The sequence below is a fragment of the Acanthopagrus latus genome, chromosome 24 (assembly GCF_904848185.1).
Source record: "Acanthopagrus latus isolate v.2019 chromosome 24, fAcaLat1.1, whole genome shotgun sequence".
In the NCBI taxonomy this organism is placed as follows: domain Eukaryota; kingdom Metazoa; phylum Chordata; class Actinopteri; order Spariformes; family Sparidae; genus Acanthopagrus; species Acanthopagrus latus.
Window position 1 is genome coordinate 1937294 of NC_051062.1, and position 14899 is coordinate 1952192.

At 43.7% G+C, this 14899-nt stretch overlaps 1 protein-coding gene across 1 annotated transcript; it reads left to right on the forward strand.

The window, feature by feature from the left end:
- The first annotated feature begins 5680 nt into the window (after positions 1–5680).
- LOC119015431 (cyclic nucleotide-gated channel cone photoreceptor subunit alpha-like) lies at positions 5681–12077 on the forward strand. Its single transcript, XM_037091395.1, has 8 exons — positions 5681–5808; positions 7818–7865; positions 8023–8121; positions 8302–8358; positions 8997–9167; positions 9568–9669; positions 9752–9858; positions 9954–12077. The coding sequence occupies exons 2-8, from the start codon at positions 7819–7821 to the stop codon at positions 11309–11311; spliced, it is 1941 nt and encodes a 646-aa protein (XP_036947290.1). The 5' UTR covers positions 5681–5808; position 7818; the 3' UTR covers positions 11312–12077.
- The last annotated feature ends 2822 nt before the right edge of the window (positions 12078–14899 follow it).

Sequence of the window (14899 nt, forward strand, 5' to 3'; positions counted from 1 at the left end):
ATGTCAAGTAAGGAAGTATTTCGCAACCCAACTAACTTTACTCATGGCTTTCTTTTGAATTCTGGCCATTTCTTACGAGTGAAAATGTAAAAAAGGAGGTGAGCGTTTGAAGATACAGCTGAGCGAAACTCCACAGTTGAGCTGACCCAATGAAAAGTGGAGCCTCGTGTCACAACACTCATGAAAATAAATACATCTGAATGTACTATGAATACTCTGTGCATCTGTTTAACTCCTGAGCTGACCCTCCCTTTTGACCTTGGAGATGAATGAATGAATGAACCGTTGTTGGCCCGGGAGGGAGGAGCGGAGTGACTGGACGATTTCTGTTACCGTTCAGTCATTCGGCTCTCGGCGCGCAGGGCGGGAGGAGGCTGCTGGATCAGCTGCAGACACACGGCTCTGTAATTACAGGAGGTAGCCACCGTGTAGTGGCTGACAGAGGGATGTTGTTTCAGGCACCACCAGAGAGCAGGTATCAAGTCACCAGGGGGGCCAGCGGAGGCACCCGGGCAGGCCAACAGCAGTAAACTTACTAAACCAGTATATTTTTTTTTTGCGTCTTTTGTAATGTGAGCTGAATCAAAAAAAAAAAAAAAAACCTGGAAGCAGGCAGAAGACATGGGGGGAAACCTGAGGAAGAGACATGCAAAAGATGTCGGGAGTACAGAGCCTGATGTGGTGATTGGACTTTTGGTATCAAAAAATGTATACATTGAACAATAACTGTGATAATCTGCACATATTCTAGGTGGTTTTAAATTGAACTGATAACATTCAACAACAGGTAATTTAAGACTGTTTTGACTGTCTCCAACTATCCATGACCTTGATGCTGCACACCGAGGAACCGACTTCATCCCGCCACAACCACCTCTGAGCCCCTGGGAACCTGCTGGCTCACAGAACCCTGGAGCGTGTGTGATCGGTTGATTTCGGAGTTGTTTGGCTCAAAAATCAAAAACTCATGACGCTCATGGTGTAAAATCGTGACTTGTCACGAGGCACGCTGAAGAATGTATGTTAAACACACACTGTTACACCCATTTCCAAGTTAGTAAGTTGAATATATATGTGTGTGTAGTTCTATGAGATATAACTTAAGTAGCCAGTGACCCTGTGTTCATGTCAGCAGTGGTCGAGAGCAACAAATAACACCGACTCAAGTCCTGACGATCAGCGGATCCCAACACGGACCAGGCACGTACCAGAATGTTTCTAGGGCCTTTGGGGGCTTAAACACATATTTACACTTTTACATAAATAAGATCAAAAATATTCTGATTGCCTTAAAATGTCACACCTGCAGAGCAAACACAAACCCTTAGCAGTAAGCCAGGCCCACCACAGATGTCACAGGAGTAGCGCTGAGCAGGAGATAGCCAGTCTCCAACACCGTGGGGTGGCTCCACCTTGCTGAAGACACCACAGCCCCCCCTGTGCTGGTGGTAGAAGGTGACTGGAGCGCAGCTAAGAATACACTCCTACGCTAACAAAGGCGGAAAGCACTGAAGAAACACAAGTCGAACACTTCCGACTATGACAATAAGCGCTTTCATGATTTAAATCTACACCGTGCGTTGTGCTGTGAGCATGTGTCGAGTGTGAGCGGGGTCACAGCCACAACGCATAATCAGATGAGATGGAGGCAGGGAGCAGTGTGACCCATATCTCCTCCACACACTGTCCACCATCACAAGGTCATCTTTACTGATTACACTTTATCATGTGACACACACACACTGCTGTCAGGTGGAGGGGCGGGCCATCTGCAGACAGAGCGGTCTTGTCTGTCATCTCGACTCCGATAGCCCTGTCCCTGTCACACTCTGATATCACGCGCATGATTAGCTGCAGCTTGTGGGAACACACACACACACACACACACACACACACACACACACACACACACACACACACACACACAAATACACACACAGTCACTGACATTTGCTCTGTTTCTTGTCTTTTAATATTTCTTTGCTATCTGACAACAGATACAGAAGAACCACCAGACTTCAGAGCAGCTTCTTACTTCAGACTGTGAGACTCCTGAACTCATCCTCAACACTCCACCATGAATATTTTTAATGATTTTGCTTGCAGTTTAGGGAATTACAACAGAACTCTTGTATTAAATTTATCTTGGATCTTGAACATATACAGTGTATATTGTATATCTGCCATGGACCAACCCCTTCACCAAGATTCCTTTTTTTTTCTACTGATAAAAGATGCCTACCAAAACTATGATTTACATAATCCCAGTGTAGCATTTATATAATCTTCTTAAACCTTTTACAGGTCACTTATTTATAACTCCGAGATCCCACTCAATTCAATTTATGTAAAGCTTTCTCTTCCGTGATGAAATTAAACGCGGCTCCAAATTTGAATAATCATTTTTATCCAATCTGCTTGATAAATCCTGTCTGTGTCTTCTCCGAGATGTAGAGGTAATATATACTGTACGTATAACCTCTGAACATGCCCAAACACAAGAGGGCAGCAATGTGATGTCTGTGAGGAGGAGGGCGGCTCAGACTCTCCAAGGAGGTCAAGGATTTTCAAACCCGAGACAAACTCATTACAATGGGAAAATAAGGTCCCCAGAACACGGTTTGAAGCTAGAAAGGTGGCAGGGTCCGCCAAATAAACAAAGTGAAACAGTATGCAACTGTGTCTTTGAGATCAGCTTGTTTCTTCAGTTATGAAAACAAACACAGTGTGTTTGTTAGGCAGAAAAAAATCAGCCACAAAGATCTTTCTCCTCTGATTAAAAGCCCTCCCCCAAAATCGCATAGTATCCCTTTAACTGACATGTTGATGAGGTGAAAAGGAACTTGCTTTGGCGAGTTACGCAAAAAAAAAAAAAAAACAACAACAACACAGACCTCAACACGTCAAATGTCCATAGTGCAACATGTGGAACATCCCCATAGGGATGCTATCAGTACCGTGAGGTCAATGCACAGAGCGTCTCCCTCCCTGTTGAACATGTTGATCACAGGACAAATGTCACGTCACACCCTGTCGTTCCCCCCACCCAGCTCAGCTCCCGTGTTTCCACCCTGTCAGCTGTCTGAGGGCATTGCCCCTGGCGACAACTTCTTCAATTTACACGCCGAATGATGAGCCCTCGAATGCGCCGTTAGTTTAATGCCTGTGCCCGGGAGGCGTCTCATTTGTGGAGGTGAACTGAGGTGACCCGGCGTGCAGCAGGTGTCTGACGCGGTGGAGGATTGAGGGGTGGGGGGGTGGAGGGTCCGCAGGAGCAGGCGTGACACAGGCGCCTCTGTGGGGGACGCAGATGGAGCTGCCACCCGAGGCTGTAATGAATGTAATTGGTGTGTTGGACCGTTGCTAGCTGTCAGCAGCTTGTTAATACATCTGCAGGGCCGGGAGTGGATAACACATTGTTGTCACGGCTTGATAGACTGATATGAGCCAACAGCACTCGGTCCTGATCCTGGGTTTGCACGACAGCAGCCTGTTGACTCATTCAAACATAACAGTTTGTGAATGACTCAACAGTTTGATTTTATTTCTCTCATCTGGCAGAAATGGACTTGAGCTCTTGAAGGTTTCTCACCTGTTTGCACATGATGTTGTGTTGGAGGGCCCAGTGTTTTCCTGAGGAGAGCAGCTTTAGGTTGCACGGTCAACAGCAGTGAGTCATTCCGCGTTCACTCAGGAGACGCCGGAGACGACATGCTGAATCCAGAGCAGCCACGGCAATTACAAATGCACACAGGGGGCAGCGATTGTGGAGCACCTCCAGTATTGTGAAATGAGTGCTGGAGCCTGGAGACCTGCTCCAACAGATCTGATCCCTGCAGGAGAGACTCTCTGAGGCTGCAGACAGAGCAGCTCACCTTAATCCATCACATGTGACTAACCGAATGTGATCTGTACTTTTCACTGTATGCTAAACAAACAACACTACCTGTTGGCTTGGTAGTCGGCTTCATCATGCTGGTCCACCAGCTAAACCGGCAACAAACCAGCACTAACCAGCATAGACCAGCATGGAAATCATGCTGGTCTATGCTGATTTTTCCTGCAGGGTGCCTACAATATGACCTGACCTTCATCAATACAAACAAAGCTCCTCTCTGTCTTTCGGCTTCAGAGTTTTATTCACTCAAAAATGTCATTATACAATGTCATGCACGCTGACTGGGCGCTAGCAGATTTCCCACATCACCAGGTGTTCGTCCGTGTGAATCGTGATCCATCACTCCTCCCTCCCCGTGTCTGCTCACCAAGAAGCATCAACAGATTAGCTCTGATCTCATTTACAGCGGCTAATCTGACTCTGCGGGCCGGCTGCAGTCCAACCTCACCAGGGGAGTTCAGAGCCCTGTGGTAGTGTTGTTTGTTTAGATATCGCTAGCCTAGGTGGTTAGCATGCTAACTTCAGCCAATATCTATGCAACACAATCCATAGATGGCATAATGCCAAATCTGTGTGTTGTCGTGCAGCAGGTCACATTTTGTCCACAGGGATAAAAAAAAAAAAAAAAAAAATCAACATACATGAATAATCCAGGTCTTCCAAACATATTTTCTGAACTAAGCTGAACAATCAGAATGACCAGAATTAATAATAAAGACTTAAGGCTCTGTGTTTTCCTTTAATCTGTATTTTTACATTGAACTATATGCAATGGTACCCAGACAGTGTGTGCTCGGGGGACAGCAGGTATATTTGATCTTTTGGTAAGATACCTGCAAAAGCAAACATAGAAGAATCAGCAGAGCTGAGGAAGAAGAGCGCAGGATCAGCTGATGAGCCATGTTTGTACCTTTAATGAAGCGGGCCGCTCTCACTCTCACAGCAGTGGGGATTCTCTGAGCTCAGAATCCAGGTGGCTGATGGGAGCAGGGGGAAGCAGCGCTGAGATTAGCTAAGGCTGCTTGTGGTGGTGGTGGTGGTGGGGGGGGGGGGGGGGGGTTTGGTGAAGGTGGAGTCTGATGTCTCACTTTAGCTGTCCACACACTAAGAGGATTAGCTCAGACTGGAAGGGAAATAAATATAGAGGTGGCTCAGACCCCAATCAGTCCTGTTTATCTGCCCGGTTATAAATAAACGCAACGTATAACACAATGAAAAAAAAACATGCTCATTAAATAATTTCCTCCCTTAAAGGAACAGTTCAGCCAAAAATGAAAACTCTGAAAAGTCGATGGGAAGTCGGGTGAAGTCCACAAAACATTTCTAAACTGCTCTGCAACATTCTCCTGAACTAACTAAATCGCTGGAGACTGGTTATATAACAACTGGTGGGCTAAAACGGGCTCAATGCAAGACCCCTGAAGCTCCTAGGTCATAAAATGATTTGGAAGGACAACAGATCCCGCTGAATCCTACACGCTGGATGTTCAAATCATGTCACGTCATGGCACTGTGGCACCAAGATCTAAGTGTGCCCGCTCATGCTGGTTGATTTCCAGGTACTTCAAAGACACAGACAATGATTAGGTCCTCCCTCCTCCTTCACCTCCACCTCCTCCCCCCTCCCTTATCCCCCGTTGGGAGGTGGTGCAGAGTGGCTGAGCAGAAAGAAGATCACATCCACAGGAAAGCATGAGCGTCGTTTGCTCCTGCAATTTGTGTTAGAGGGGCAGGATTGGAATCTTCCACAGCAGGATCTGTGTATATCTGGACATGTGTCTTCAGCTCTGCTGCCCATCTCGTGTTTGATGTGACGGAGGAAGGAACGTACGAGGCGAAAGATGGGATTCATTCTGAGCTCACCCTGACTTCTCATCACTAAACTGTGTATCATCGTCACTAACATCCAGGTAAACTAAGTTCACACTGTAGATAGTCATAGACACAGATTGTACGAAAAGAACACTCTGAAGTCCCGAGCTTAACAAGTCACACCGGGTTGAAAATCTCATTTTAGCCGGTGTAATCTGGGAGAGGATTTGAGTCAACGGTGCTAAAGAAGAAACGTGCTGAGCTAATGGGACCACCGCTGACCCTCTTCCACCTCGTGATTTAGAGTCAGGTCATAAACGTGCAATGTGAACTTGACGACATGTAATGCTGAAATGTCACAGTGGTATGGGTGGGATGTTCAAGTGTCAGCCTATCAGTATTTCACCACTTGAGTGGGTGGCTGGTTATGGTAACCACATATAATTTGACACACTAATGTTTACGTTCTGCAATTGAAAGTTAACCGATAATTATCAAGTTTGGTTAACGGGCATTAAATGGGACTTCTTTCAAAAGTAAATAACTAACATCTTGAAAACGTTCCTATTACCTTCCAACATAAAACAGCTGACTAACACTTAAAATGTGTAGGTGCTGTCTTGGGAATTGGCATGCTTTAGGGGGTTAGCCCTAATAAACACATTCCCAGTTAGACTGAGGCCCAGCTATGATTATTAGAGGTCCTAATTGATTCAAACACACTGGAGTAGCTTGTCCTGGCCATGGTTGTCATGGCTGCGATGGCAGCAGACCTCGCAAAGCAGCTCCAAAGGGATCCTTCTCCTTTCTTTCTTTTGCTAGGATTTAGCCATCTCGATGCCATGGCTCACCTCCCCACGTGCAACCACGTTTTCCCAAATTGTGTTATCTTACCTTGTCAAGGAAGCGTCTGTACGACCGTGGATACTTTTTTTTTTTTTTTTTGGCGTCACAGCCCCTGCTAAATTAACCGTGTCACAGTCATAATTCGAGCCACGCAAATAAAAATTCTTCTTTGGCTTTAAAGTGCCACTGGGCAGCTTTCATTGGAATGAACAGGGCTCTGCCTCCAACACTGAGTCCAGATTGAATGTAACTTCCTTGGTTAAATGCCGACATAGACAATTGTGATTGTTTGAGAGAAGTGCAGATAAGCCAGAGCATTTTTCCCCCTGTATCAGAATGAGAACTGGTGCAGCACGGTTGCTATGTAAATCACTATGAATATCAGAAACAAGGGGAGTTAAAGGTGCAAGATATGTGTTTTAGGTGACTGACAAGAAAAACGGGGTAATTGATGGTTATATCTGATATATATATAAAACACTAATACATGGTGGATTCAAAGTTAATTAAACTTTAGTCAATTGGTATTTCACTATAACGATGAAATGCTTTATAAGCAATTTATCAAGCTATTGTTTAAGTTACAACTTGTGTTTGTTATTGTATAAACCTTTAAAATTGCTAAAGAAATGGTTTGTAACGCATTTCATTGTTCGTGTCTCAGTAGTACTTGTGCTAGTTTGAAGTAATTTCAATAAACACAACCTCATTATGAAGGTGCGTCATAGGAGCATGATACAACCAAGGAGAGTGAATATCAAGGCTCTAAAAAATACATTTTAAGGCAAGGTTCCTCTACATGACATGGCCGAGAAATTATCTAATACTGCCAGACGCCCATTAGCTAAGTGATGCAGTCATAGGTTTATAAGAAGGATTCTGAAGGGACAGGTAACGCCTCATTGCTTTCCTGGTGTATACAGCTTTTAGGTTTACTTCCTGGTTTAGCAGCCCGCTGAATGTGCACTGCAGTGTTTCTCCTGCTGGCCCTGCACACAAGTTTATTTTTTTGGCCTTAAGGAAAGTATTAAAAATATAAACACGCTCTCTTTTGAAACCTATGAATGTCAAAATGCTTGTAACCACGGAGGAAAAGAGAAAATCACTACAAACAAATGAGAAAAGTGATCCGGGTAAAACTTGTTGAAAAATGCTGACGTCAACCACAGACCAAGGCCTTTTCTTTAGCATTAGCCAAGGAACATGGACTCATGCTTGACACCTGTACCTTGTACCATTCTGTCCTGCTTCACACATCCAGGATGATGGAGAGCGAGACATCTACAGTGGGGACAGGACGGCTGTCCAGGTGAGTCTCACTAATGGCTCTGTGCTTACACCTCAGTGTAGAGCTAAAAGCATGTACTTTTATTAAAACAAATCCCCCGTGCATGATCCACTGGTGTTATCGTGTCCGCCCTTATCTGCTGATAAATGACTACGGTCATTTTGATGTCTGTTCCAAGGTTGTCACATATGATGCGCCTTGGAAGGAGCAGTGTCGGCCCTTCAGAGTCTGGCCTCAGCAGCCGGAACACAGAGGAGAACATGAGGAGCGGGAGCAGGTGAGCCCAGCACCCATCAGCCAAGTCTCACACCGTGGACGACCACACTGCTGGCAGACAGTGGGTGTCAGGGGGTTAAGGAGGCGCTCAGACGTTCTGGGAAACCTGTTTGTCTATGATGATGCAGCGTTCTTGGTCACGGATTTTTCTTTTTCTTTTAATTCATTCGTTCCTTTCCAGTGATGGTCGGGGGCCGCTGGCTGCACAGAACATGAACAACTCTAACAACAATGACGGGTAAGACCTATGGATGTCCTTAAACCCACTACCAAACACTATACACTACTTTTAGACACAAAAGTGAAAGCACATGTGGATGAATGCCACATGTAAAGATGTCTTCAGTTATTCTGTTGAGTGGTATTCAAATAGTCCAATGGGTTGCTTGATGGAACAGCGTCAGTGTCGGCTGCTTCGATTGTGACATTTCCTGGAGTACAGTGAACACAACACCGCATGTCTCATTTATAAATCTAAGAGGATTTTATATATATATATATATATATATATATATATATATATATACATGAGTCCAACCTCACTGAGTCACCCATCAGTGAGGACGTATGGCCCGGATCAGGTTTCGGTCCCGTAGTATAACCACTAAGAAGAGGGAAGTCCACATGATTCACAGAGTTCAGGTTAAAAAACAGGCATGACGTGAAAAAAACTGATCACATAGGTGATAGCAGTTAAAGCCAGAGATGATGCAGTGTTCTTGCGCTGCTCCTCATTTTATCACCTGCAAAGTACATGTGGTACTGCAGTAACCTGACTTAAAGGTCACACATCGCCCCCCTCAGGCCCTCTGTTACTACTGCATGACAACAAGCCGAAATGCCTCAACTGCTTAACTTGTTTCTGGATATTCACAGCAAAAAAGATGACAAGAAGGATGATAAGAAGGACGAGAAGAAGGATGACAAGAAGGACGACAAGAAAGACGAGAAAAAGGACGACAAGAAGGACGAGAAAAAGGACGTGAAGAAGGATGACAAGAAAGATGACAAGAAGGACGATAAAAAAGATGCGAAAAAAGAAGAACCGTGAGTACCACTGTATTCTCAAATGGAAATGTTCCAGATGTCCTGTTCATAATTACATATGGATTTGGTATCTACTAGTTTTGCATTGGGGCTTATAAGAGCAGAGATGAATGTTCATTTTTACACATATTTCCATGTACCTAGTGTAATCAAGTTAAAGAATGATCATCCTGATCTGTCCAATTGTGCAAAAATCACATGTTTTCTAAACTGGATCATATTAGGCAGAAGTGTTCAGAACAAACAGGACAGGAAACACTGAAGGTTGACACGCTTTAACACTAATACAAATGTAATACTCGAATCTCAGAACAACCTTTGACAGTGCCATATTTTTCTGGGTATGTCCATGCTTGTTAACAAAAAAAAAAAGAAAAAAAAAAATCCCTTTCTCATTCAGAAAAGAGGTGTGGATCATGGACCCCAACACGGACACGTACTATTACTGGCTGTGCACAATAGCCATCCCAGTATTCTACAACCTGATGTTGCTGCCGGCCAGGTATGAATTCATGGCATTTTGTATTTCCCTCTTTGCCTTACAGTTGTTTCGGTGTCATTATCATGGGTTTGCTTCCCTCTAGGGCTTGTTTCAACGAACTGCAGTCTACAAACACAACACTGTGGATGGTTTTGGACTACCTTTCCGATTTCTTCTACTATCTTGATACCTTTGTGAGAGCGAGGACAGGTCAGTGTCACGAAGTGTGCTTAATGTGCGCAGTTTGTGACTGCAGGGATCTTTGTGTATACCATAATGCCAATCATATCCTAATGTGTCGACAGGTTTCCTGGAGCAAGGGCTGCTTGTGAAGGATGAAAAGGTGCTGAAAGAAAAGTACATGAAGACGCGGCAGTTTAAATTAGACGTCCTGTCGATACTTCCAACCGATATCATATTCTTCCACATTGGAATCAACAACCCAGAGTGGAGGTTCAACCGTCTCTTTAGGTTAGGCCGGCTCTTTGAGTTCTTTGACCGGACTGAAACGCGAACCAATTTCCCCAACATCTTCCGAATTGGTAATCTTGTACTTTACATCATCATCATCATCCACTGGAACGCCTGCCTCTACTTTGCCATCTCCAAAGTGCTCGGCTTTGGCTCAGACACGTGGGTTTATCCAGCCGGGAAGAATCCAGAATATGACCGCCTGGCCAGGCAGTACATCTACTGCTTTTACTGGTCCACCCTCACCCTGACCACCATTGGTGAGACACCACCCCCGGTCCGGGACATTGAGTACTTTTTTGTGGTCGCCGACTTCCTCACTGGGGTTCTGATCTTTGCTACGATTGTTGGCAACGTCGGTGCCATGATTTCCAACATGAATGCCGGACGTGTAGAGTTCCAGGCCAAGATTGACTCCATCAAGCAATACATGCAATTTCGAAAGGTCACCAAAGACCTGGAGGCAAGGGTTGTGAAGTGGTTCGACTACCTGTGGACAGAGGAGAAAACCTGCGATGAGAAGCTGGTGCTGAAGAACCTACCAGACAAACTGAAGGCGGAGATAGCCATCAACGTGCATTTAGAGACCCTAAGAAAAGTGCGCATCTTTCAAGACTGTGAAGCAGGTTTGCTTATCGAGTTGGTCCTAAAGCTTCAGCCTCAAGTTTTCAGCCCTGGCGACTACATCTGTAAGAAGGGAGACATCGGCAGGGAAATGTATATCATTAAAGAAGGAAAGCTGGCTGTCGTAGCAGATGACGGAGTTACCCAGTTCGTGGTCCTCAGCGATGGGGCGTACTTTGGAGAAATCAGCATCCTCGGTATCAAGGGCAGCAAGGCGGGAAACCGAAGAACAGCCAACATCCGAAGTGTGGGCTATTCTGATCTTTTTGCCCTGTCCAAAGACGATCTGATGGAGGCGCTCTTTGAGTACCCTGATGCGAAAGTTGCGCTGGAGGAGAAGGGTAGGGCCATCCTGATGAAAGATAACCTCATAGACGAGTCGCTGGTCGCTGCAGTTGACGCCAAAGACTTGGAGGATAAGGTCAACCAGGTTGAGGCCAGTTTGGATATCATGTCAGCCAAATTTCGAAAGATGGCAGCCCAGTATGAATCATCTCAGCGTAAACTCAAGCAGCGGCTTACTAACATGTCGAATGAGGTCCGAACCCTCAAGTTCGACAATGAATAGAGCCTTGCTTGTTACTACTAATGCCAGGCTTGGGGACTTCACTTCAGAACATCTGTTCTGAGATCATCCAACGATACTGTAGGACTCATCGTACACACAAAACGGCTTATGACTGACTGATGGACAGTGGCTGTCTCCATTTACCATACCCACATACTTCTATCTGATAAAATACCGTAGTAACTTTGCCTTGAAAGTTGACTATTCTCCTGAAAACAGACATGAATAGGGCTGGATACCTCTGATCAAGCTGATCGCTTTTACAATTCATCTTGTAATAATACAACAGCTGCTTTTTGTGTGATGCCAATTGATGTGTCCACACTCTTTATATGTCCGAAAGAATCATCAAAATGACCTTTAATATCACTACCAATTTCCCTAGATCTTCTGAAAATGTAAAATACAGTCTTCCCCTCACACTAGCCCAACCACAGAAAAATGTGCATGTACGTGATAAAATGTGTTACACTTTTTCATTTTCATTTCTGATATTTGTAGCGTGATTTTTCAAACAACACTATAACCGGAAAGTGTGGTTCCCAGGTTTGTTTTTCCAAGACCTGTTCGAAATAGACAGATGTGAAGAGACTGCAGCTCTAAAATGCTTCTGCTGATAATAGAAAATGTTCTGTTGGATGTTTCTTTTTCAACTGTTCATATTAAAAGTTGCATGAGTTTCGTTTAACCATCTATTCATTCTTTTTCTGTTTCCATCGATAAAGCAGACAGATTTAGGAAGTAAACTTACATATATTTCATTCTATCTGGTGTGTAGCAGGTAAGTTTGTTCATTTGCTTGAAGAACGTGCAGAATTAAGCATGAGGACTACCTTCGGTTTATTTCATATTCAGCTGTAGTCCTGAAGACATGCACAGGACACAACTTCTTTGCGTGTCGATACACAGCCACTATGGTCAGGGACGAACCTGGATGCACAATCAGGGGTATAGTCCAGTGTTTTTCCATTTAGTAGAATAAAAGTACTTTTTTTTTTTTTTTAGCAACGCCTGTGTGGGTACAAATAAAAGAGATCCTTCAAAGATAAATCCTAATGACCAGTAAGTGCCTGACTTCTCATCTAGTCAGTTTTCCCCTAACCAGGGTTAATATGCTTACACATTTTTGATGGATTGACACAATTTTGTGGCGACACTCCAAGTACACAGTATGTATGTCCTCCCTTAGGATGAAATATTGCAATTTATATGGAATAATTTCAGCCACTTTTCATTTCACTACAAAATACTGGAATGCTAACATGCTAAGTAGGTGACCACTGTAAACATGAGACTCCTTGAAGAAAGCCATTAACCCCTGAAAGTAGGCCAAGGTTCTTAGCATGACTTCCAATTTATCTCCCTGATAAATCCTCATGTTCATATTTGAGTGTACTGAGCAGAGGCAGTAGTAATGCTGGAGGATATTCTGTATCCACAATCATTCTATATAAACAGCAACATGGTGTGAACATGGGTGCGATTCATTGTCATTTACATCAAAAAAAGGACCTGCGGACTCAAATCAGGATTGATTATAAGGCAACACGAGTTTGGAAAAAAAGCAGTCATCTTTATTTAGCATGTTTTTCACAACACTGGATACTTTTAGCCTTTCATTGGTTTGTATCTAGAATGTAACTGTGGAGGCAAACCAATCGATGAAAACCGTTTTCCCTTTCCAAGATCAGCTTGACCTCTCACCTTTTGCCTTCACTAGGCTCTAGAGCCCTTTCACATGTCCAGGTGAGCAGCATCTTCAGCATTACAAAACAGAGGTACAGAGTAATGTTAAACAGCTGAAACCAGACCTAGGCTCAATAACAGTTGTAATTAATCCTTTGTTTTAACCTGCACAGAGTTCCATGTGATTGAGGTGTACTGCAGTATAACAATGCCAGCTAAGTCATTAATTGCACAAACATACTGTACGCTGTAGTGACTCTCAAACACTGACCAGCTAGTCCACATTTTCAGGCACTCTTTGAACTAAAGTGTCTCCAATTAAGGCTAAAACAAGCAATGAAAGGTGTTCTGCAACATCATTTTGCCCAGGTCTGGCTGAAACCATGAGGATGGGAAAAGCAGGAGCAATGGAACAGAAAGAATGGCTCAGGGTTGTTGTGCACTGCTGCCGTCTGAGCACTGTGGTTTAGTGGCATTTCGTGGGTACCATCGTGCTCACAGGCTGAGCAGTGTTTCAAAAAAGAAGTCAAGATAGTCCTCTTGCAGACACATCACTAGGACAGCAGGAACCTCACGGTTGGACACACCAGTGTCTTGAGTAAGAAGTCACACATTCCACCTCGATCAACCACCACTCACATGCCCATGACAATACACTCACACACACGCACGCACACACACACACACCCCCCCATCTGCTCTGAACAACTTGTCAGGAACCGTCACCAGACTGTTGATGTCCGTGACACCTTAAAGCTTTGAATGCATCAATTCAGTTCAACCTTTTCTACCGTTTCACTTATAGTCAACAAAGATACATTAAGTCAGTAATAGGAACATCTTTTTGTTTTTTGTTTTTTTCAATATTTCAGGTAAGATTTCAGCATCTCTTGATTTTCATCAGTGAATAGAGACAATTCAGGTACCAGAATAAGGTGTAAGAGAATAAAAGATGAGATGACAGCAGATGGATGTATATGGGGAAACTATCTGATCATTAGGCATTGGTGTTGTCCCTGGAACGTTAAAATTTATGTCGCTGCAGGACCATCATTGCAAGTGATCGATCACATTTTTATGATGTCATAGCTTTGCAACCCGGTGAAAGACCAGAAAAATAAAACATCGCCATGTTTGCATAAACCTAACCTAGTATTTTTGCCTAAACCTAAAAAAAACTGACAGAAAACTTAAAAAAAAAAAAAAAAAAAAAGATTAAAACTTGGTGTAAGAGTAAAATGGCAACAGTGTAACGATGTGTTATGAACAGGACAGGAACTTTCTTTGGTGAGTCAGAAAAACGACCATACCATACAATAGTCGACTACTGACTATAAAAGCAGCTTATCATGGCCCGTGTTTATGTTTTTTGTTTGAAAGAGAATACGCAGTACAGGTGAAAAAGGCAGAATTTGGGATTCCGTGGCAATCCAGGAACAACAACAAGAAAGCTGTGGCTTCACAATAGTGTGATTGGTCAGCTGCAATGATGGTCTTGGAACAACATTGTGTCTGACGCTCTGGGAGCAACACCAATACTGCAATATCAGACAAACTGTATATGGGCATCTGTGAACAGAGAGAGTCTATTTCTGAGACTTGGTTGAAAATTCCAAAAAGCAAGTTATGAGGCTATTTTGACATCAATTCTGTACTGTTTAATACCAGATAGCCAAATAGCAGTGTGTACAGTAAACCATGAGTGGTAAAACAGGCTTTTGTCTTCAGTTATCACAACCACTCATCTGGAGGCAAAACAAAAGGTACATGTTAAATGATCAATGTGTTGGCAAGTCTAAGTGTATATGCTTCAGTGCTAAAATGCCTCTTTTGGTAGTCAGGTTAGGTTAAAGGTTATGATAATCTTACTTGGACAGAATGAAAGCAAACAGAACGTACATT